At 34.3% G+C, this 23,457-nt stretch overlaps 1 protein-coding gene across 4 annotated transcripts in view; it reads right to left on the minus strand.

The window, feature by feature from the left end:
• Positions 6,548–23,457, minus strand: part of LOC109724328 (protein CHROMATIN REMODELING 5) — a 26,105-nt gene continuing 9,195 nt past the window's right edge. For 2 of the 4 annotated variants that reach the window (XM_020253119.1, XM_020253118.1), the window contains exons 7-31: positions 22,550–22,609; positions 22,351–22,454; positions 21,702–21,753; positions 20,941–21,004; positions 18,391–18,484; positions 18,224–18,311; positions 17,996–18,130; positions 17,025–17,216; positions 16,828–16,895; positions 15,424–15,517; positions 15,191–15,315; positions 15,038–15,101; positions 13,606–13,818; positions 12,485–12,727; positions 11,997–12,107; positions 11,820–11,909; positions 11,489–11,671; positions 11,305–11,385; positions 10,893–11,132; positions 10,510–10,662; positions 10,188–10,365; positions 9,913–10,094; positions 8,876–9,235; positions 8,676–8,784; positions 7,498–8,443 (exon numbers count right to left, since the gene is read on the minus strand). In XM_020253119.1, coding sequence (XP_020108708.1) covers positions 7,947–8,443; positions 8,676–8,784; positions 8,876–9,235; positions 9,913–10,094; positions 10,188–10,365; positions 10,510–10,662; positions 10,893–11,132; positions 11,305–11,385; positions 11,489–11,671; positions 11,820–11,909; positions 11,997–12,107; positions 12,485–12,727; positions 13,606–13,818; positions 15,038–15,101; positions 15,191–15,315; positions 15,424–15,517; positions 16,828–16,895; positions 17,025–17,216; positions 17,996–18,130; positions 18,224–18,311; positions 18,391–18,484; positions 20,941–21,004; positions 21,702–21,753; positions 22,351–22,454; positions 22,550–22,609 — 3,780 coding nt within the window. In that variant the 3' untranslated portion in view covers positions 7,498–7,946. Of the gene's footprint in view, positions 6,653–6,736; positions 6,847–7,497; positions 8,444–8,675; positions 8,785–8,875; positions 9,236–9,912; positions 10,095–10,187; positions 10,366–10,509; positions 10,663–10,892; positions 11,133–11,304; positions 11,386–11,488; positions 11,672–11,819; positions 11,910–11,996; positions 12,108–12,484; positions 12,728–13,605; positions 13,819–15,037; positions 15,102–15,190; positions 15,316–15,423; positions 15,518–16,827; positions 16,896–17,024; positions 17,217–17,995; positions 18,131–18,223; positions 18,312–18,390; positions 18,485–20,940; positions 21,005–21,701; positions 21,754–22,350; positions 22,455–22,549; positions 22,610–23,457 lie in introns of those variants that run through there. The other 2 variants (XR_002219888.1, XR_002219889.1) reach the window with 2 other exon arrangements.

The raw sequence follows: 23,457 nt of genomic DNA on the forward strand, positions 1-23,457 counted from the left end.
CAAAATCACTTCAGAAAAATCACTTTTATTTAAACTCCGCCAAACGCTCTGCCGCTTTTAACCAAAATCACTTCTCCAAACCAAAATTACTTTTTCAGAAGCTAGGCCAAACAGGGCCTAAGATTGCTTGGACAAATGTTTGTGGAATATTTGAGTGTATGCCGATTCTCGTCAAATTTTTGGCTTGCTTTTTTTGAAAGATTTTTTTCCCTTTTTCTTTTTTGAGGGGGGATATTTTTTGAACTTTAATAAAAATATCTAATATATCTCTTGTTGATCAAAATATTCTTATTAATTTTAAAAATTTCTTCAAATACGCCATTAGTTCTAGCGTTTACTAATGGAATTTGGCGTTTAAAAAGATTTTTTAGGAATAGAAGAGTGAGTTTAAAACTTTTGAACAGTAGTAAGTGGTGTATAAACAAAAGTATTTTTTTTTAGTAATACTATTAGTACAATCTAAAATAAGATATACATCTCGCACTACTTCATCCAAAGATTATTAATTTTCTGCTTATCACATCTTTTTTTTATTTTTACTAAAAATAATTTGGATTATTGTAAATCCTTGGATTGACGCTCCTCTTTTGGGGCGTGCAAGTAGAATATCTCTGTTTCATTTTCTGTACTTGGCTTACAAATAGATCCCGCAATTTTTATTTTTCTATCAGGAGCTTTTGCTTATGTACCACTTCTGCTGTTCAAAAGTTCTAAATTTATCTCTCATTTTTCAAAATACCTTTCTAAAATTTCGGACCCATTCGTGAACTCTAGAGAGGTAAGGGTGTATTTGAAAAAAAAAAAAATTAAGTGAATAAGGACATTTGGTCAATCAGAAAGAAATTAGATTTTTTTTGAAATTTTGAAGGGCGTATTAGATATTATGTAATACCCACTTTAACTAATGTAATTTTTTTTTAGTTTAAGCTTTTATAGCTAATTAATATAAAAACTGTGCTAAAATTTTGTGGCTTAGTTAGTTATTAACATTTAATTAGTAGAGTTTTATTCGCTACAAAATAATTTAAATTAAACTATTAAATTTGATGAAATTATCAAATTTAATTATTCCAACACCATCAATCACAGTTCAACAACATATAAGTATATAACCATTTAGTCAACACCTAAGTTTGAAGACCATGTTTTATTTATGGCTTCATTAAAATATTTTTTATTTTATTTACTTAAAGTTTTGTTAGCATACTTATTTGGGAAAGGGATATATCACCGTACTCATTCAAGGGCTCTTATTTTTTTAGGGATAATATCTAACATGCCCTTCAAAATTTTAATAATATCTTATTTATCCCCGGAGGACCAGAATACACTTGTTGATTTAAAAAATTTCTTCAAATATTCTTATTGTTTCTAGAGTTTACTAATGAGATTAGATTTTAGAAAGATAGTTTTATAATTTTTAGATAAAATCAAAAATTTTGAATAGTAGTGAAGGGCAAATAAGCAAAAGCGCATGCGTTTTTACTAGTCTTAGTAATTTTTTTTCTTTTTTCTTTTTCACTGAAAACTATTTGGGCTTTTGTGAATTTTAGGATAGCGGAGATTTACAAAAACTTTTTAAATCACACCATGACAAAACTTTTTGTTAAATTACGCATGGTGTTTTTAAACTGCACTGTGATTAAAAACACTTTTTTTTTTCAATTGTTCGTAAAATCCTAACCCTAAGAAGTATCCGTGAAAGAACCTATATACCATATAATATTTGAGCAATCAGAGATCATAACTTTTTATTTTTGAAACACACGTACGAGATTCGAACACCTGACCACCTAAATGGATTCATTGTTCTTCAAAAACATATAATTAATCGAACGAATAATAATAATGATGATGATTACAAAAGAGGAGTGGTTTGAACTTTGAAGCCACCACACAATGACACAAGAGGAGTTAGTGTGGAATATGAATTCATGGGAATTAAGGATTTGTTTTGAGTTAGTTGAGATTGATGGGAAAGAGTGGTTGGAATGGAACACCCCTCTCCACTCTTTATGATGAGAATAAGACTCGTCAAAAAAGGTGGGTGGTAGGGGGGATGGGAAAATAAAGCCTTATCTTTTACAAACACAAGCACATGTTTGACAAGTGGTTTGAAAAACAATCTAGGTGGGGAAGCCTTCTAAAATACTACTTTTATTTGGAAAAATTTCAAATTTCGCCCCTGTGATTTCGTACTTTCTGACTTTAGTACATTGTGGTTTAAAATTTTTTTTTTTTTTTGTTATTCTCTCCACTATTTTTTTTTATTAAATTAGTGACAAAGTTAAAACTAAAGAATATTAAAGTAAATATTCGATAGAGTATAGGTGGGGTATCTGAAATTTTTTGTATATAATTTAATAAAAAGTTAACAAAGAGGCTGATGAAAAGAAAAAAATAAAACTATAGGGTACTTAAATGAGAAAAGGCGAAACCACATAGGTGGTATTTGAAGTTTACTCTTTTTATTTTTATGTTTTTTTGTTTGTATTAGCTAAATTTGTCTTTGGGTCTTACGCCTTAAAGAATGGGACAAAACTTGAGTGGAAAGCTTTCCAAAGACGTTGTCTTGGAGAGCCTCGAGGTCCGATCTACTGCCGCGTGTTAATTTTTATATATAATTTGGAAATTTAATTTTGAATTTTTTTTATAAATTTGAATCGGTTTTAGATCCGTTATGGAGAAAATAATTCATTTCTTAGTTTTTCATGTGCAAAGTAATATATCTTTCTCAGGGGGCAATGCCTCAATCCCAACAAGGATCGAAGGGCGACCTTTTCACTCTGAAATCAGAATCGGAATGGACAAATCTGTTTGTCCGTATTTGGTATGCGGAATTTTCATTCTGATTTTGGTTTCCAGGTAAATGAAAATTCCCTCCAATAATCTCTTTTTTCAAATTGAAAATTAAATTCGGACGGAATGAATTTGCTCGGATTAAATTTAACTTTTTTAAACTTATTTTTAATTAAAACATGAGTTTAAGTTTAAAAATTATATTTATAAATTTAAATTTTTAATTTGAACTTAAATTAAAAATTAAAATTCAATCAACCATTTCGAATCTAATTTATTGAATTTAAATTTAAATTTAATTTAAAATCTAAAGTTTGATTCAAATTTTATTTAAAATTTAAATTAAATTTATGGATTCAAATTGAAATTTATATTATAATTTTAAGTGTAAATTTGAATAAATCAAAATTTAGTTTTATATTTTAAATTATTCGTTCAATTTCAAATTTTAACTTNCAACCATTTCGAATCTAATTTATTGAATTTAAATTTAAATTTAATTTAAAATCTAAAGTTTGATTCAAATTTTATTTAAAATTTAAATTAAATTTTTTTTTTGAGAGAGAAAGGTAGCATGCTACCCGCTTCGTTTATTTTATTTAGAAATAAACTTAACTAGAAATGTGAATCAACTAGGATTTGAACTTGAATACCAACCACCAAGCTCTTTGCCACTTGCGCTAGAGACTTTTTAATATTTAATTTTTTGCATAAATTTAAACTAATATATTATAAAGATAAAATTTGCATATTAATTTTAATTACGTTTCTGATGTCTATATGAACCAAACACCGACAATGGGAATAATTTATTTCGATTCCGATAGTGATTCCGACCGCGAATCAAGCACACCGATAGTGTTGTCGCTTTTTTTTTTTTAATACTAAAATTCAAAAAAGGAATCTAGAGAGGAGGATTACTACCATTTCTTGCATCCATATTGCTCCTAATTTGGATTGTTTTCTCTACATAACGGGTCTAAAACGGACTTCAAATTTATTAAAATATATCCAAAATTTAATTTTTTAAGATATGTGCAAAAAGTAACTCTTTACTTCACAATCCTATTTACAGGCAGGTTCTCGCATAAAGTAAAAACAAAATCACAAGATAGCAAAACGAAAATGTGCTAAACCACAGAAGATCTGATTTAACCTTTTTCCGTTGCTTAATTTGATCTTATTTCCAAAAATTTTCTAAATTTAAGCTTGTATAAAATATATTTCTAGAAACAATAACACAAGCAAAAAAAACTTTTATTTTACTGGAACGCTGCCAAATTCTAAAGATGGTGACCGATTTACCGTCTTTAAAAGACAAAATTATTATCATTTTTTTAAAAGACAGTAAACCATTCACAATCTTCAAGCTAAACAAAGTTTCAAATAACGACATGGCAAAAAATTTTCACCTAGAATCCCACACAATAAGTGTTTTCAATGTCTTTTTCTGACCGAAACTGTATTTAGAAAATAGTGAATCATTCATCATCCGTCACTTCTAACATTGTCTAGTAGTCCGTAGACTCTGCTAAGCTGACACTGACTTGGTTGGGACGTGAGAGAAAAAAAATTTTAGGGTTGGTATGAGGTCCAATTTGGTTTGGAACAGTTACTAAAAATAATAATAACAATCACTTACTTACATTATCTCAGAAAAGGTGAATAAACCCCCAACCTCTAGGACGGTTTTTGGATACGTTACCAAGTTAACCGCAGCAGTTGGCCGACTAAAGTCGGATGCGATTGCCGCGCTCAATTTTCGTGCAATAAACTCTGTGAAACAACTGATTACTTATAGCTGCAAGAGGAAATAACAGTAAGAAAGTATTAATAATAATGCGATTAAAATAAAACAGGATGATGGTGTTATCAGTGTTCTTCACTAATTGGACTCTGGGTACTACCTACCTTGATAAGAAAACACTTGTTTTGTTTCAAAGACAATAAATTAACCCTGAATTGATTTGTGGGTTTTAGTGGCCTATTATGTGGACACCTTGCCTTCTAACTATGGTAACATTCTTCTAAGGGTAAATTACACTTTTGGTCCTCAAACTATGAGGCAATTGACACTTTAATTCACTGCAATTTATGGCTCAAACAATGGAGCACATGACACTTTAATTTCTGGCTCGAACTGTAAGATATCTGACATTTTAGTCCTCGTACTTTTTGAATTGTTACAATCAAGTCCCACAATCTAATTTTTTTTGAGTAAATATTGAAGAGTTACTAAATAGCGAAGTAATGTAGCATTTTAATTAATATTGCATCATCAAATAGGATATTACTACATTCAAAAAGTTGGAGAACTAAAATGTGGCATGTCTCATAATTCTAAGCCAAAAATTGCAACTAACTAAAATTTGAGTACTAAAGTGTCAACTTGCCGTATAGTTCGAGCCAGAAACTACAATGAATTACAATTCAAGGACTAAAATGTCACGCAGCTCATAGTTTGAGGACTAAAAGTGTAATTTACCCTTCTTCCAACAATCTCTCGATTTTGTCGTTTTTGTCGTCTAGTAAGAGAGATAAGCTGAGATAAAGAGAAATAGAAAAAGGTGAAAATTGCATATATGTATAATATAAAATTCAACAATTCCAACATGTTTTATGTTATTAGAACATATATGCTCCAAAGTTTTTGATGTAATTGTTTGTTATCTGTTCAGACAGTGCACAAGCCAAAAGTCAAAAACAGAAGCAGAAGAATCATCAGAAAAAGAAAGTTCGGTCTCCGGAGAAGAGAGCAGAACAAATTTCTAATTCAGATGTGTGGTCATGAATAAGCAAGATTAACCTGTCAAATTAACGTCCTCTTATTTATGTCAACAACTGGGACAAAATCTATTGGTCGGTGATCACCTCTGTTCACGCGTTAGCGACTTTGAAAGTTTGTCTATGGTCTATACGCTTTAGAAACTGAATAGAATAGAAACAAACTTACATTTAAGATTGTAATCAGCTACAAGAAATTCGCTTTGATATATCTTCCGCAAGGGACGTTAGTGACCGCCATCTACATTGACGAGCTTTCTGGAAGATGTTCGGCAGCATCAACCTTTTTCTGATGAATGAGAAACAACATACCATGTTAAGAGATATTGACAATAAAGCTCGGGCAGTCAGGGTTAAGTCATAATTCTGTACAACAAAGTTGGTAAATATGCAAAAGTATCAATAGCCAATTAAAGGTCTAACAGAACCATCAATAAGCGGAAAAGCACTATTAATGGCTATTTCAAACTTTTTTGAGGTATTATTAGGACTATGAACTCATGGCAGTTTAGTAACAAGGTTAACGCTCTCCATTGAACGAATAAAGGTCCAAACATGTAGTACACGGCCCGTACGTCCCCAGCAGAAGCTTTTGCGAAAATGTTGTTTGAGTAGCACTGTTTGGAATAGCACTAAGAACTACGACATTAAATGCCCTCAACAGATTCCTACTGCAGCAGAAACAAAAGCGCCAACTTGGAGCCTCTGAATTTGGGGACCAAAAGCGCTTTTCAACATCGCGCGCCAAAGACAAGTTTAGCATGCCAAACACTTAACTGCTGCTGCTCAAAGTAGAGAGGAATAGAAGCCAAGCCGAACAGGCCTTTCCACATCAAAATACATAAAACAGAAAAAGCATATTATCCAGCTATAACTTGTACAAGTACTGCCACTCATGCCCACTACAGAGAACGGATCCTTTTGAAGACTCGTCTTGAGATCATAGGGAGTAAAGAAATTATACCTTCTATTTGCAATAAATGCTTCCTCAGCAGTACAGCAGGTAGATTGTTGGGAGTTTGCTTGCTGCTGCATCCTCTAGTACATAGCACGAAACTTAAGAAACAAACTGCAATAAAAATCCAAAATGGCCAAGAACATTTTAGACTCAAAAAAGCCAGAGTGATATATTTTGCTGAATGAATCTACTCACCTGGTTTTAGCCAGACTCCTCCCCCCTAAGCAAGTATTTTGCTGTGTTTTGCTTTCCATTTGTTCCAACATATAGCGGGCTAAATTGCTCCATCTCCATCCAACTCGGTTCTTCCAAATGATACATTATTTTTATTAGCATTTTTGTGATCCTATTATCTCAACATTAAATTACAACATTCTTGAAGGAATCAAATTGCCACATTTACCATCCCCTTGTTTACTCCCCGACAGAAATTGGTGGAATAAGTAATGTGATTTCCTACACCCTTAGCCATTAAAGTAGCTTGGATCATGAAAATAGGGGGGGAAAAGAAGAAGAAAACAATGCATTATTCAATGGACAACAACACAGGACTCATCAGGACTCAATGTTTCGTCCCTAATACATAAGAGAGGTTGCCTTAAGACACTTTGACAGGGTGAATGCAAACCACTAAAGCAAAATGACGAAAGAACTTTAGATCTAACATACATGTCGTAAACAGAACCATGATTACTACAACAGGGACTATAAGCAAAGAAACAATATCCCCTTTACATGATATTATACGAAAATATGTCCAATCTAACATTCTGCCAAGACTTATTATACAAGAAATAAAGCAGTATGAAGTATCGACCATTTCACTCTGCGATGGCTTTGAGTATCTAAAGTAGGACGAGCTACATTGAGCTATTCTCAAAGTCTTATAACTCGCAGCATTATAAGCAACATTCGAATGTTGGAATAAGACAGAATTTGGAAGCAAAGCAGATGCATGGGATCAATGAGCCAGAAACCATATATACTCATTTTATAAAATTCAATTCAATATCTTGCGACTAGCAAAAACATTCGTACATGTATCTATTCAATGTTGATGGCGTGTAGCTACTTTCTGAAGACCTCGCCAACACTAAAAACACTTGTATTTCGGATAACCGAACTCATCTGGCAAATTGTTTGCAGACTCTTTATCTTTGTGTTCTACAAGAAGCATCGTAGCACTTCGGCCAGAAGAATCTATGTGAATCTATTGCATTCTCATCATCTTCATGACAGGGCCCGCTGCACCTCCCTCATCATAAAGATCTGAAGAGGGGTCGCCAAACCTTTATTTGCTTGAGAAAAAAATTTTCAAGCCATGCAAGACTACAGGCTTCCACTTCTTGCAAAAGCAGCAGCAGCTGTTAAAACAAGCTTAAGAACTTCTGAGAGACTTCTTGTGCTATGACAAATGCCCATGTCCTGGAGGGAAACGACCAGGATGTGCTCTATTCGGTCTTTCATTGCCAAACCGCCTCATTTCTAAAGGAGCCGAACCAAGAATCCCTGCCGAATTGCTTAATTCCGGCGCTCGGCTTCCATTACTCATATTGGGCAGCTGATAAGAAGGCTGAGCCTGGAATAGATTATCTGCTTCTGCTCTCCTTCGGCGTTTCCATACTTCCGATTTACCACTATTCTGATTCTTCTGATATGGCTCATTGGGTATAGAAGAGTACGGATGATGTCTCGACCTTCTGACAGAATCATTGTTAAAAGGTGGAAATTGGCTCATATCACCATCCCGGCTGGCTGAACCTGGTGCATAACTGTTGAAATGGGCAGGTCCCACTCCAGTTTCTGTTGGCTCCTCCTTGAGTTTAGAATATATCTCGTATAACTTTTCTCCAGTCAAATTGGAATGGGTAGAGACATAATTCCACAATCTCATTGTCATACCTGCAAGACATAGTAAAACTTAAGTTCTTTTAAATTGTTCCTCTTTTCTTTTACCCATTGTGCGTTAACATATATCAACTTATCAAAGGCAACTAGCTCAGGAGGAACATCAGCTACTTGAATCAGAAATTACCGACATGCAATAAGATTATTTTGCCCCTCTTGGGTGAACAAGCACTGTAGGGCACTACATAGCAAAAAAAGAAATAAACACAAAAGAGGAAACACTTACGGAACTGCTTGTGCTTACGGGACCGCTCGTATGATGCCCCGTGTTGCTGAACAATAATATCAATCTTTCTCCCTATAAGCTGGAGATACTTTCTTATCCTAGAAAGAACCTGAAGAAAGCACATGTTGAATAATACCATATAAGCAAAACCAGAAAAAGTTTACTAGGATTAATGTAAAAAGTGATAATAGCCAAACTACCTTTTCCCTTGGAAGGTCTACACTTGTAGTTTGCAGTCTTTCTAAGCGCTTTAATGTTTCCGTCTCTGCCTCCATTACCTCAGCACACCATTCCATCCACTTCTCTTCCTTCTTTTCCCGATACTTAACCTCCGGATCGCTATCCGATATTTCGCCCTCCTCTTTGACGTCAGGTTCCACTCTATGACGTTTCTGAAGCTGGTCCTTGTTTGTCCTAGGTTCATTCTTAGGCAAGCCAGATCTCAAGCTTACATCTTTTTGTCGGCTATTTGTTACTCTTGGTCCGCTCTCTTCTTCACCATTAACCGCCTTGCGAGAACGTTTAGCTTTAGAGCTCTTTCCATTGGCGCTCACATACTCCTGTAAGAAAGGATTTATTTCGTAAGGTTTCTACAAAATAAGAACACAAAACTATATAAGAGACATTAACCATAATAACTAACTTTCAGTCAATGCAATTGAGCAGTTTAATACTAAGAAATCTAGTTATTTGAAGGGTACTGACCATAAATCACAAAAGTACCAGTCATATTGACTTTTAACTGAACGAAAGCAACAAAAGTTGAGGGACATTGTAAGCAATCATAAATAATTCAGAAATTTGATGAACAATAAAACCACATCTCCAGAATACAGCTCCCAGGAAAAACAATCACAAAGAATTTAGAAGTCACGATTTGCTAATAAATAGATCGAACTATTGTTTTATACTTTCAATGACACCACAAACAAACTCATTCTACAACAGATTATAAGGGGTCGAGTTTGCTCACACATATCAGAAAGTCATCTTTAAATAATCACCATTGGTTGATAAGATAGAACTTCATGATTGCATAAAAGAAAATCTAACATGAAGTTTTTTTTAGATAGAACTTCATGGTTGATAAGATAGAACTTCATGATTGCATAAAAGAAAATCTAACATGAAGTTTTTTAGAAAAAGGTTTGCAGCAAGACCATGTTGAGAACACAAATGTCATAAGTCAAGAAAAATAGTAATAGACAATAGAATAATGAGTCGAAGAAAAGTGTACCTTCTGCAGGAGAGCACTCGCACGATTATCCAAGTTTGGCGCACGAGGAAGAAAGGTTTCTCTCTCGCCAAGTGTCGCCGGAGCAATTTTCCTCCCGAGACAAAGCCTAGGATCCAACCTTATCTTTTCCCAATTTCCATATCCATGATAATGTATCCCAAGGAGCAACCTTGCATCATCAACTGGCAAAAGAATTTAATAAAAAAAGAAATGAGTCAACAGCAAATGGCTGATTAAAAAAAGACAGGCGAATGTATGCGGTACATAGCATTCACCTGAATTCCAACCACAGCTTTTGGACCATTGCGGACTTTTATGCTGTGTTACCACACGGAACTGGCTAACTGGATCTTTGTACCGTGCAATGCGCTTAGCTAAATGTTGAAGCTCCTCAACACGAGATAATAGTTCAGCTGCTTTCACAGAAACGCCAAAAAAATCCAAGACGGTTCCCTAAATGAAGAGGGAAATTAACTCACGAAACTAGTAAGTGCAACATCAATAAATGAAGAGGGAAATTAACTCACGAAACTAGTAAGTGCAACATCAATGGTCGAACAATTTTGCGCTATAAAAAGAATTATGTAAGAGACGAACCTTAACGTCTGGATTTTGTCCAACAGCTTCTCGGCAACCATCAATCAGCAAGTCAAATAGCTCGATTTGGGCATCTGAAGGAGCTGACTGAATTACACTACCAACCTCCTCGACAATTAAGCCAATTTGGCTAGCATTTCCAAATCTCTTAACCTAAGAGAATATTAAGAATCACAAGGTAAAATCAAGAAGAAATGAAAATCAAACAAGCAAACAAAACCGAGGTCTCAAATGACATAGGTTTAAGCATCACTTACTTTATGCTTCACTACAGTAACTATAAGTAAAGGTCCGTGCCCAAATTACTAAGAGGATTGCAAAGAAAATGATATTTATGCTAAACATAATTAAATTAACTCAAAAGGAATTGTGAAACAAATTACCGCTCGAACGAATTGAGAAGCATCTCTCTTTGACAAGTTCCCAAAAGACCATTCCCTTACTTGAGCAGCAGCCCCTTCAATTACTGGTAAGGAAGCAAGGGCATCTGCAGTTCTGCTGGAACGCCTTTGAGCCTTTTCTCGGGACTCAACAGCTTTCTTTTTCCGACTTGCGCCTTTTTCAGATGGAATTTTTTCAGCATAGCTTTTATTGTTTCTAGCAGCGCGAGGTGCTAAATCCTCCTGCAGCACAATTATTTGAGAAGGAGATAACCACGTTTGCTTTCCCCGAAAACAGTAAAAAAAAAAAAAAAAGGGGATTTTCCGAGAATAATGCAAAAGGGGGGAAAAAGCTTAAAAAGCACAAGACGTAATAATCAGATATATAAATATCAGTCATAACAGAAGTTCCTACATCAGCTTGTTCTACAGCTTCTGGTTGTATCAATCGACTCCAAAAAGTAGAATCATCTTCAGCACTACAAAAGTTGGCAACCTACAGAAAAAAGGGGTCAAAAGGGACAACCGATAAATATCATGCAGAAACAAAATAAGCATCTAATCACGCAGCAAGTTCAATACATTGGAATATTCCTTACCTTGAAAGCACTCAACAGCTCATTTCCTGGCTCCCCTTCAGCGCCCTTGGTTTCGACCTTTTCGGCCCTCTCAAGGATCTCATCAATGTCCATACTCTCGAGTTGCTTCTTAGTCTCCTCCTCATTCTTTTCTTCCTTGAACAACTCCTCTGCTCCAAACCTCAATATTGCTGAAAGTTCATTCTGCAACAAGAAACCATTTTTAAGATAGAGCCTTATAAGTCCAAATAAGCAGATGGAACTTCATTATGGAGGGATTAAAAAAAAAAATGCCATTCGCCAAAAAAACAAGGGGGCAAAGATTAATAGGGATACATCATAAAGTGTTCACCTTGTCAAACATAGAACTACCCTTCTTCGCTTCTTTCTTCTCAAGCCTGCCCTCAGCATTTAGCTTCTGAATAACGAGGTGATCAAGTACCTGTAAAGCCGAGAGTGAATTAAAAAGAACTTAAGACTCCAAAGTCATGGAAAGATACTTATATAGCCAAAGAGGTAGTATGAATACCATCTTTTTCTTAGCACGCTCTAAGATATCCTCCTCAACACTCTTGCTAGTGACAAATCGGTAGATGTTAACAACTTCTTGCTGTCCAATCCTATGCGCCCTACTCATTGCCTGCAATACGCATCAAAATATCATCTAAAAAGAACACAGAATCAGCTATAATGGCCTGCTTGGCCTGGCTGAAGCTTCTGCAAAACTGCTGCTTGAAAAGAGCTGTTCGATGAAAGTTTAGCTGTTAGCAGCTATTTCATTAAAATCGCAGAACAGCTTCCTGCTGCAGCAGAAGCAAAATCTCAAAATTTACGCTTTTGCATTTGAAGCTAAGGAAATTATATGAAACCTGCTACAGCACACAGATCTTGTTGGTACTTCTCAGAGCAGAGAAGCTGCTCCAAATAAACCAGGCTATTGACTATTCTAACCAGAATGAGCAAAAATGCTCAAAGAATATGAATACTGGAGAAAAGAGCAATTTCTGCAACTCAAACCTGCAAATCATTTTGAGGATTCCAATCCGAGTCAAAAATTATCACGGTATCAGCAGTAGCAAGATTGATGCCTAGCCCGCCAGCACGTGTAGAGAGGAGAAAACAAAAATCTTCGCTTCCCGGCGCATTAAAATGCTCCATGGCCTGGTGACGAAGGTCAGCTCTCGTACTGCCATCAAGCCTCTGAAACTGGAATCCCCTAAGTGATAAATACTCTGCAAGGATGTCCAACATCCTTACCATCTGCATGTCACATAAAAGTAGTTAGTCAAACAAACAAAAGATAGCTATATTCCTAGTCGCTTATATTGTGAAGAAGAAAACATATAGATACAAGGTAGAAATATAACAGAGAAGAACAGATGTCTGTTCTAGATGTGTAGCATTTTGGGCCACGCGGTTTAAGCCAAATCAGGATGTTAACAATAGTATGCGAATAGCATCTGCCAGAACTGTATCAGAGCAGTTAGTGTACTGTTAGTGTACTATCATTAAGGCCAGCTTCTTGTGCATGCTCTACGCCTGCCAAGGGGCAGAGAAGACTGAAGGCAGTGGTCTGTGGCAACATATGGATGTTGTGCTTCCTGAGTAACATATGGATGAACACTGAGAGGGGATGTAACGTACAAGCGCGCCCTAATGAGTTCATTAGGTGTATATCAAAATAAATTAGGAGGGAAAGCGTCTATATATATGATGGAACTAAGATCTTGGTATTTGGCACTTAGGCTTAAGCAATGCAGACGGCACAGCTTAGGCCTAATTCAACCCCATCCACATATTAATGGGTTGTTGCTAATGTTAGCAGATTAGCTGGATCACGATAAAACTATAAAATCGTGAGTACCATAATCGCAAATATTCTATAAATGGAATACAGAAAAATATCCTAATACATATTCGACAATGCAAATCAAAAAAAAATGGTAAGAGATGTCATCATGTCAATACAGGTTGGCTATGGGATTAATAAGATAAATAAACATAGTTTAAAAAGCTACAGTACCAAACAACTTTGAAGCCTTAAAGATATCAAGGTTTTGGTAAAGCATGTGTATGCTTGCATAGCGGTTCTAGAAAAGAGGATTTGTTCCTAGGCTGCAAATCATGTATAAACCAACCTGAGAGAATATAAGAACACGGTGATTTGTCTCCCGTAACCTAATCAACAGTTTGTCAAGTATAACTAGCTTCCCACTGCTCAAAACAATGCGCTCAACCTTATTACTATCAGTGGTGCTAATATCTCCACCATAACCATGATCTGCACTTTCAAACAAGAAAGGATGATTGCAGCACTTCTTCAACTCGACAACAATATTTAAGAGTGAAACCTGCAAAACCCAACAATTAAGTCATTGTCTGACTGTGACAATAGGAAGCTACTAGAAATATAAAAATTCGAAGCAAGTTGACTTACTACAATCATTACGACAACAGGATATATGTTTCCAGTTAATTAAGCAGTGAGTTAAGTCAAAGGAGCTAGTTCATTTCTATGCAAAGGACAAGGAAATGAGACATCAAGTATCAATTATCCACATTAGTGCCCTATTGGGGTTTCAGATCCTAAATTGCAATATAAAATTTTTCTCAAGGACTTCAGATCCTTAGATATCAATCATGTTCACTAAAAAAAGCAACAGAAAATCACAAAAGCAACAGTTTCATCCCGTACCAGTATGATGAAATTTCAAAACAAAAATCTCGATTAAAAAAATAAAATAATTATTTCTCAAAACTAAATAAATAAATAATCTAGTAAAATTTTTCAAACCATTAGATTAAAATTCTAAATATATAAGCGAGATAATTCAAGGAAATTTAAAAAAGAAAGAGGGAAAACCAAATGAAATGAAGGTGATTAGGAAAGGTTTCGCGACAATTTATTTCAAGAGGATATAACTCAAAATACAATTGAGTAGAAACTAGAAAGAGAACCCAGGTAACTGATCCCGCATAGTCTTTTAAAAGGATTCACATTGGCAACCAAAGCATGCTAGCACAGTCAAGCCAATTAGAATGGAGAGATAGAAAATCCCCAGAACATGAAGAATCCTGACCGTGGTAAAAGAGTGATATACATAGATAACCAAGTGATCATCTTGATATATCACAATATCTGCAGTGCACAGGCCCTAGACCTTTGACAATTTATCTTCAATCACTAATACACTTCATTTGTATCACAATTTAGCTGAAATCAACTTTATCCTAACCATTAAGTGGTGCATTTGGTGTCCCACAATGAAAATTAATATATTCAACAAAATTAAGTCCATATATAAAAACTAAAGATCTGATACTACATGTGTAAGGCCAAAAGGCCAATGAAAATTTCCAACATGAGAAAATATGAATATTAAGTAGCAGAATCAAGCACACAAAGAAATATAAAATAGTAACTAAAATGATATCCAAATCTAACAAAAAAGAGTCAATGTTTCTTGCAACATAATATGATTCAAAAACCTGGTGCTACTAATAGAAGTAACCAGATCTCTATGTTCAGCACAAATAAGTATGTTAGCCTATTAAGGTTTAAAAGCAGACCTGGTTCCCACGAACTCCTTTGTTCAGATTGTGAAAATTACGTTCCAAAATCCATTTGTAATACCTTGTATAACATAAAAGTTTCTAAATATGAATTCACAAAGAGAAACGAAAAGAAACAGAAAATATGTAGAATCGGATGATCAGACTTACTGTTTCTGTAGAGGAGACATTTCAACTCTAAGAATCCGCTCAATTTTTGGAGGCAAGGACTTCTCAACATCTTTTATGACCCTTCGGAGGATGTGCGGCCGCAATTCCTGGTGAAGATTAGCAAGCTGGAAAGGGAAAAGAATAAGAAATGGCATTAGATGCTAAGTGCATGAAAGTATTTCTCACATCTTAAAAAACTGTGAAGAAGCCACCTAGCTAATTTCATGATGTACCTCAATTTCATTAAATGAACTTAAATTCTTGTATCTCTCAACAAAATCGTCCTTGCTAGAAAATTTACCCGGATCAAGGAAATGAAGAAGGGCCCTGCCATTAACAACAGCAAAGAGATTACCATAAAATATGTCAGAGAGGGTTACTAATTAATAATCACACTCATAAAGAACCAACGTTAAAAGCACTACTTGACTATCGAAAGAAACAGCTATGAAAAATAGTAAAAAAGTATTTCATTACATTTCGGTACATAAGTTAACCTACAATGTAGGGCAGGAGGAAGGCAATAAATCGGTAATCATCTAGAGAAACAAAGAATGATAACTAAATTCTATATAGCATACATGATTCATAATAAATGTCCAAACATTTTTAATAAATCTAACAGAATGCCATACAATTTAAAGCTTCTCAGGACTTCATAACAATTAATTTTCAACTTCTGAAGGACTCAAACCCTCAACCCCAAGAAAGAATATTGAAGAAAGAAATGATGAATATTATCAATCATATTCCATGACCTACTGCACCAGAACCTCAAACCTGACTGAAGAGACAAACAACCCCCTCTTGTACATGTAAAGAATACCAATATCGAGTTTAAAGGCTGTAATATCACCCTGATGATTGGTTAACACTAAATTCGAGCCATTGAAGAAGTCATGCAAATTTCTCAAATTCTGGACAGACATTTTCCTGCCATGACACTATTAAGCATATTCATTGAGCAACTAGATCTAGCATGTTTTACAGATAAACTGTTGGTTACTGTAGATAGTCAATACTTTCTAATATCCAACAGAATGTCAAGCAATAAATTTGTACAAATATTCTAGACCTTCCAAAGAGGAAATAGAGATGCAGATTCATAAGATATTATCCTGTATAACCAGAAATACATGGACATCAAAATCATAATCCTCTCAAAGCCTTTCAGGAATAATGTGGACCAGCAAGGAGAAATCTCAAAGTAAAGAAAATAGTATTTTTTTTTAAAAAAAAATAACATATTATATTCTTCCCAGTTGTTGACTGTAGATGGTAATATGTATGAAAATAGCACACAGACATAAACAAGAATGCTTAACACAAATAAACTAGTGTATCAAATAAGGATAAGAACTACAGGTCGATTTGACATACTAGCCCCAAAAAATTACTCCCTAAACAGTAAATTAGTAGTACAGCCTTGAATTCAACTAACAATCAGGAAGGTAAATTAACAGCACCATCAGTTCTTTAATTCATAATTAGCAAAGTAAAAAAGGACAAACAGTTTTGCTGCATTAGTAAACGAAAAAAAACATATTCCAGTGAAAAAAGAGCAAGTTATCATCAAAGCGACAAATAAAATTGGGTATAACTTCACATTGCATGGGTAACATTTTTAATTTTGGTACCATAGCTCCTCAACACTGTTCTGCAATGGGGTTCCAGTGATAAGAAGCTTGTTTTTCGTAGTGAATTCCTGCATCAAAATAAAACATGCCAACCATGAATATCAAACATTACATTCAAGCTTCTTCGTAAAATACTGTGAGACTAGATTTGAATCCAAAATTGTAATAATTTAATAGAAAAGTAAGATAAATCATACCAAAAGGCTTGTGTAGAGTGATGCTTCACAATTCTTAAGTCTGTGAGCTTCATCAACCATAAGATAGTTCCACCTAATCTTGGATAGTACAGCTTTGTCCTTCAATATCACTTCATATGTAGTTATCAATGTATCAAATTTTATATGTCGGCCACTTTTCTTGTTTGTATAAAATTCATATTGCTGACAAACCTGTCATGCACAAGGAAAAGAAAAACAACAATATTGCAGCGAATTTAACATTTTACAGCCGAACTAAATAAAAAGAAAATTTACAAGTGATCTGATGGAAAGATGAACGAGTCTAACTATTAAAAAGTCATTAGTACTGCTCAAACCATTACCACCACCACCAACGCCCCACATCATAGACAGACCTAGCCCTTTCTTTGGAAGAAAAAATAGAACCTGCATACACCACTAGAATACACTACTACAATTTTGACAGGTTAATCGCTGCTTTTGCCTCCAGTACTACCTTGCCACAATGGACTAACTTCCTACCATGGTTACAAATTGACTACAAGAACTGCCACAATTTCAGCACCGCAATAACCAGCCACCTTATATACCAAGTAAACAATGTGATGTATAACCAAGTAATATAGTATATATGCTGTCTACTTTGTATTACATTCCATGCCAAAACAGATCCGAAACAGAAAACTACCAACAAGTTATTTTGAGAAAATTTATCTCTTCTCTTAGCTTGTGTTAGATTGGGAAAATGTCAAATCATGACAATTTGCAAAAACTCATACTTTTACAGATGCTATAAGCTAAATCCAAATTCCATTATTCGTGTTTCTCACCTTAAGTAACAATCATAATATTTAAGGGGATAGCTACAACATAGAATCACACATCCTCACAAAAAGAATGTTCAATGAAATATACTGAACCCATGTTCATTAGTGAGATCATTACATCTGAATATTCAAATAATGAACCTTAAGAGTCAGCAAATTTACCTCCCTGCTAGCACGATTTCCAACATAAACTACCACATTCATTTCAGGAAGCCACTTTTTGAATTCTCTTGCCCAATTGGATAACGTCGACAACGGTACAACGACAAGAAAAGGCCCATGAATTTGTTGAGCATTCTGCAAGGTTAAGCAACAGCCACAGAATGGGACTATACAGAAAGATATAAAAGAAATTTCAAGAAAGGTTTGAAAGATAAAATTGAAACCTACCTGCAGGAAACCCAGCATTGAAACTGACTGAACAGTTTTACCAAGACCCATTTCATCAGCCAAGATTACATTCGTATCATTTCTCCAACTGCAATACCATAAATAATGTGAAGACAAAAGCAAAGAATCTGTAAGGTACATAAACAAATTCAAGAAAGAATATATACCTGTTTACAAGAAAGTTCAGACCTTCGAGCTGATAATCACGAAGTTTTCCTCCTTTAAGCCAATGTGGCTGTTCATCAAGCTTACGCAAACTAGCTGAAAAGGCCAAATCAATCTCAAAATTTATGTTTTATTTTATGACATAAAATGGGTTCCCAATCAAAATGGCCCAACACATCATGAGAACTGCAGCAAAGCTTAAAAAGAACAATGCATTTATTTGAGATAATCTCACAAGGGAAGAACCTCACAACACATTTCCAGAAAACAAGATCATTGTAACAAAAAAAAAAAGCTCGATTTAATGTGAAAATGTTCTTGTTATATTATCTTTCTAAGGATGCCACGGGTGCTATAAACATAAGAGCCCAGATTGGCAACCCATACCAATCGTGTTAGTATTGAACCAAAAGTAAACTACTACAGTCGACAGTACAGCGAATAGCCCTAATCAATGGACAGCTTCTTGCAAACATAATCTGTTACCATATGAAGATGCATACTTGTTTGACAGGAAAAGGTTGTAAAAGTTGAGATTATAATCTTTATCAAAAGTTCTGACCAAGCATTAGGAAGAAAATGTCAGGCGAGTCAAAAAGTAGTAACCTCGAGTCAAAATCATAAAGGATCTAATAGATTATGATTGATTAACATGCTTCTGGACAGAAAACAAATTATTAATGGAGAATCATCATTAAATTCTTGTAGAAGGTAATCCTTCTTCAGATTATTTACAATTCATGCCGGCTGCAGATGCCTAATGAGAATGCAAGAGATCTCTCACCAGAAATATCAAAGATAATAGTGGAATCAAGTGTTCAATAAGAGATGAAAGGAAACATCAACCAAATATAGAAGATTGAATATAACTATAGCATTTAGCATTTTATGGAAGATGAAGGATTTAGAAGAGATAAGATTTAGAAGAGATAAGAAGAATATTTTTCGGAGATATTATTATATTTCTCTTCCTTCGTAATTTCTATATTTTAGGTGATAACGGGACAATGCCAAACCACCTCTAGCTTGGTGGTTAGGCAGCAAGTGCGGTTGCCAAGGGACCTGGGATTGATTCCTATTTGGAGGCCTTAGGCCTCCCCGCCATGCGGTAAGGGTAGGGACAGGTTTCGGGGTGGATAAGGGTTAAAGGCCTATATCAAATCACCAAAAAAAAAAAAAAAAGGTGATATGTGGACTACAAAAATGAAGTGGAGAGTTTTCTAAACCAACCAAGTGTGAGAGTAGTGTAAAACCATCTTCCCCTCCAGTAGTGAGTACAGAAAACCTCGAGTGAGTCCAAACTGTTGATTCTCCTCCTACTACTATCAACTTAATATACTTAATTCATCTATTTCACCACTCTTCTTTATTTGCATAGCTATATTAAAAATTGTTTTTAGGTCATCATGTCATATGCGGCCACAACATCTCAAATACCCTTATTAATTTAGCCTACTCCCGTGTTCAAACTGACTAATGTATTTCTAATCCTACATGCCCTCATACTAACATTCATCCCGATTCCCAAGTAAGCTTATTTTTCTAACATGCTTCTTGTTTACCTGACATGCAACCTTAACTAAGTCGTGAAACAACTGTATAATATTACCCTAAATAAGGAGTATTGATCTACCATATTGAACTCTACTATGAACCAACAATTCATACATCCAACCTTAAACCTATTCTTCATATCCTCTTTGAAATTTCCTGTCACTTTTGAATTGTTTTCCCAACATACCCATATGCTTAGTATATTCATGCCATCATTCTTCACAAGATGTTCCTTTCGTTATTTATTCCAGTCGTATAGAACCACAAATTAGGTACAAATAACACTTCAACTACATCGTTTCCACTATAGAATATGAGAATTAAAACAATTGGCCATTAAAATAAATGACATAGACATGATTAAACAGAAAGTTAACATATGTCAGGCAACAAGGGGAAAAATAATGGAAATAAAGTACCAAAAATTGACACCAAAAGCACCAAATATATATATATATATATATATATATATATATAGTCTTTACTATTTGAAGACAGCTCAATCGCTATATGTAAAAATGTTTCAGACTTCAAATAATCTAAACCTACCATATCACTAATGCAAAATACAAAGTATTTTGCAACTAGATATGCAGTTGAAGTTAATTAGACATTGCAGCTTAACCAGACCAAATATATGGTAACTTAAAAGATGGAAAAAGTGCATGATAATGCAACTAAATCAGACATTATCTGATGCAACTATATCAGACATTATTTGATGTTCATGTGTCAACTTGAGAAGAAAAAGGAAAAAAAATGTAGCAAGGTTATATAATGATAAAGAAAATATCTGCCAATAAGGTTCCTTTTTTTAGTATTTCCACTAGATGTTTATTCAGGTTTCATCATGGAATCAAAGAAGAACAAAAAAATACAACACCCAAATTCACATTATACTGCATAAGTAGCCACATAATTCGTGACAACACTCAAGTTCATTCTATAGTTTTCAACAAGTAAGACACAAAATCATCATTTGAGCATCACTATGCTACCTTTGCTTTTCTTCCTTTGGAAATCAACCATCTTTCCTTGTACGGTGGTTGCAGCCTCACGAGCCTATTAGCAACAACAAAAACCAACTAAGACTAAAGGTATATACATTGTTATATGAATAAAACTAGTTAGCCTGCGATACTTAGAAAAGTCATAGAAACACTCTATATGTATGCAGTTAAACGCTTAGTGCGCACATTGCAACATCCCCAACTCCTGTTGATTAACTAAATAAATTCCTATTATAACCCTAAATGTATCTATTCCTTTTCTGGGAAATTGTTAAATTGCTAGTTTGAGTAGGATTCCTACTTCCCACTATAAGTATAAATCTGCGACTCAGTAGGGATTTTTGTGAAAAATGAATCATGTCAAGCTAGCATTGTAATATCTTTTCTCAACCAAATCTAAAATATTTTTGGCAAGCAGACATAAGATTTCCTCTTTCCTTTGAGGGGTAAAAAACAATAATAAATTGTATATGCTACTCTAGTAGGTGTACAATTTCTCTATCTGGTTAAAAGTACAATATAATTACATACAAGTAAGAGTATCATAGTTCATATGCCACGTTTAAAGTTGTGCATCCTCACTAATTTCTTCTAAAGGAATGATATACATTGTAATATCTAGACGTATAACAACATCTAGCACCAAATGAAGGTATGATTGTTTAACTGGAAAGAAAAACTAGAAGAAACACATGCAAGCAAAAAAAAAACACAAGCAACATATGCAAGCATTAAAACAGAACACATACTTTGTGTTCATCTATTGCATCTTGAGCAAATGCAATATCAGTATCCTTTTCCCTGCAATAAGGCAGAACACAATAAATTCATTGTTACCAAATTTTACTAAACCAAACATATGAACTAAAGTTATTCCTCTGACAATATAATAGTATAAAATGGATAGTTTATAAGGTAGTCATGCGGTAGGGAAACACTTGAATAACAAAATCAGTAAGAGATATTAACTTGAACTGAAAACCACTTGTAGAAGCAAATATCTACTAGTTTGTATATACAACGTATTACTAATGGCGCATGGGCATTTGACATATTAACAAGTAAATACAACAAAACAGAAATAAATAGATCATTCAACAGAAAAACGGAATTAAGTATCATGTCACTAAATATATGATCTACATCGCCCTGTCTGAAAAACCTCCCTACGATGAAACCAGAACTTTCTTGCGCAAACCAGCAAAAATACTCCCTAAATAAAGATCTTGTTTATCCAATTATGGAAGCGTATGATACTAGTATCAAATTAACTCTAGAGAAATACAATACAGTAGTGAAAAGTATCATCAAAAAGCTAATTAGTGCAATTTCATAGATTATCCTACATCTCTTATTATAGTGAAAAAATGATACTCAATAAGATGGTGAAAAAATTACCAGGTTGCTTCAGCATAAGAAAGCCCTTGCCACTTTACCAGATATTCAGGTACCACATCATCACCACCAATTTTGCTAATTCTATCTGCAAATATTCTTTCCACCTGAATAATATATGGTTATAACCATTTACAAGACCAACAGAAGGGAAAAAATCAATGAAAAACAAACTTGATCTAAAATATCAACAGAATAAAACCTGGCTGTACTGCTTAAGAAGATCTAACTCCATTTCCTTGCTAACATCATGAACTTCAGCCTGTTAAGCGAAAGATCTTATAAGAAGATAATTATGATACAAAAAAGTTGAGCCTAATATTCAAGAGCACAAAGTCCAAGTATAGATCTTAGAATAAAATTAATGGCATCTATAGATATTAACCAATAATTGCAAAACAAAGTACAAAATATTTATTAGTTGCCTGAAGAATAATCAAAACTATGTAGACCACAAATAATTACAAGAAGAACAAAATCATATAAAGAGACTTTTAAGTATCATATGTGATGGCCCTTCAACCATATCATTTTTATCATGCACAAACTGAGTTGCCACATTATACATGCAAAAGAGAAGAGCTATAACAGGGACTGGCTCTACATTTGAAGGATCTGCAAATTACCCCGAATTCCTTTTTATTTTGCACGATAAGTTACTAATGCAATAAAAAAATGGTCTTTACATTTTCTAAGGGTTTCTTGGGACCGAAATACCCTTAAGTAAAATATACAGTGACCACATTTCAAAGAACATCAATTTGCAAGTTGGAATTCCAGATTCATGATCAAAGTTTAATTGGAGTCTCTTTTCTGTGTATCCATGTGTGCATGTACATAAATAAATAAATAAATAATAGTAATAAATATACGCTATTTATAGATGCATAATATCCATATTCAAGGAACAGTTACTTGTTTAAAACATGTTACCAAATTATTCCCCCAACATCCTTTCTTTCCCTTTGCTACTTCTTATGAATCTTAGTTTTAAACATGCTTTATAAATTATTCCCCAACATCCTTTTTTTCCCCTTTGCTACTTATTATGAATCTAAACAAAGGAGTTCCAGTAGACCCAGAAAAGGAATAGTAATATTTGACAAATAG

Source organism: Ananas comosus, linkage group 18 (genome assembly GCF_001540865.1).
Source record: "Ananas comosus cultivar F153 linkage group 18, ASM154086v1, whole genome shotgun sequence".
Taxonomy (NCBI): domain Eukaryota; kingdom Viridiplantae; phylum Streptophyta; class Magnoliopsida; order Poales; family Bromeliaceae; genus Ananas; species Ananas comosus.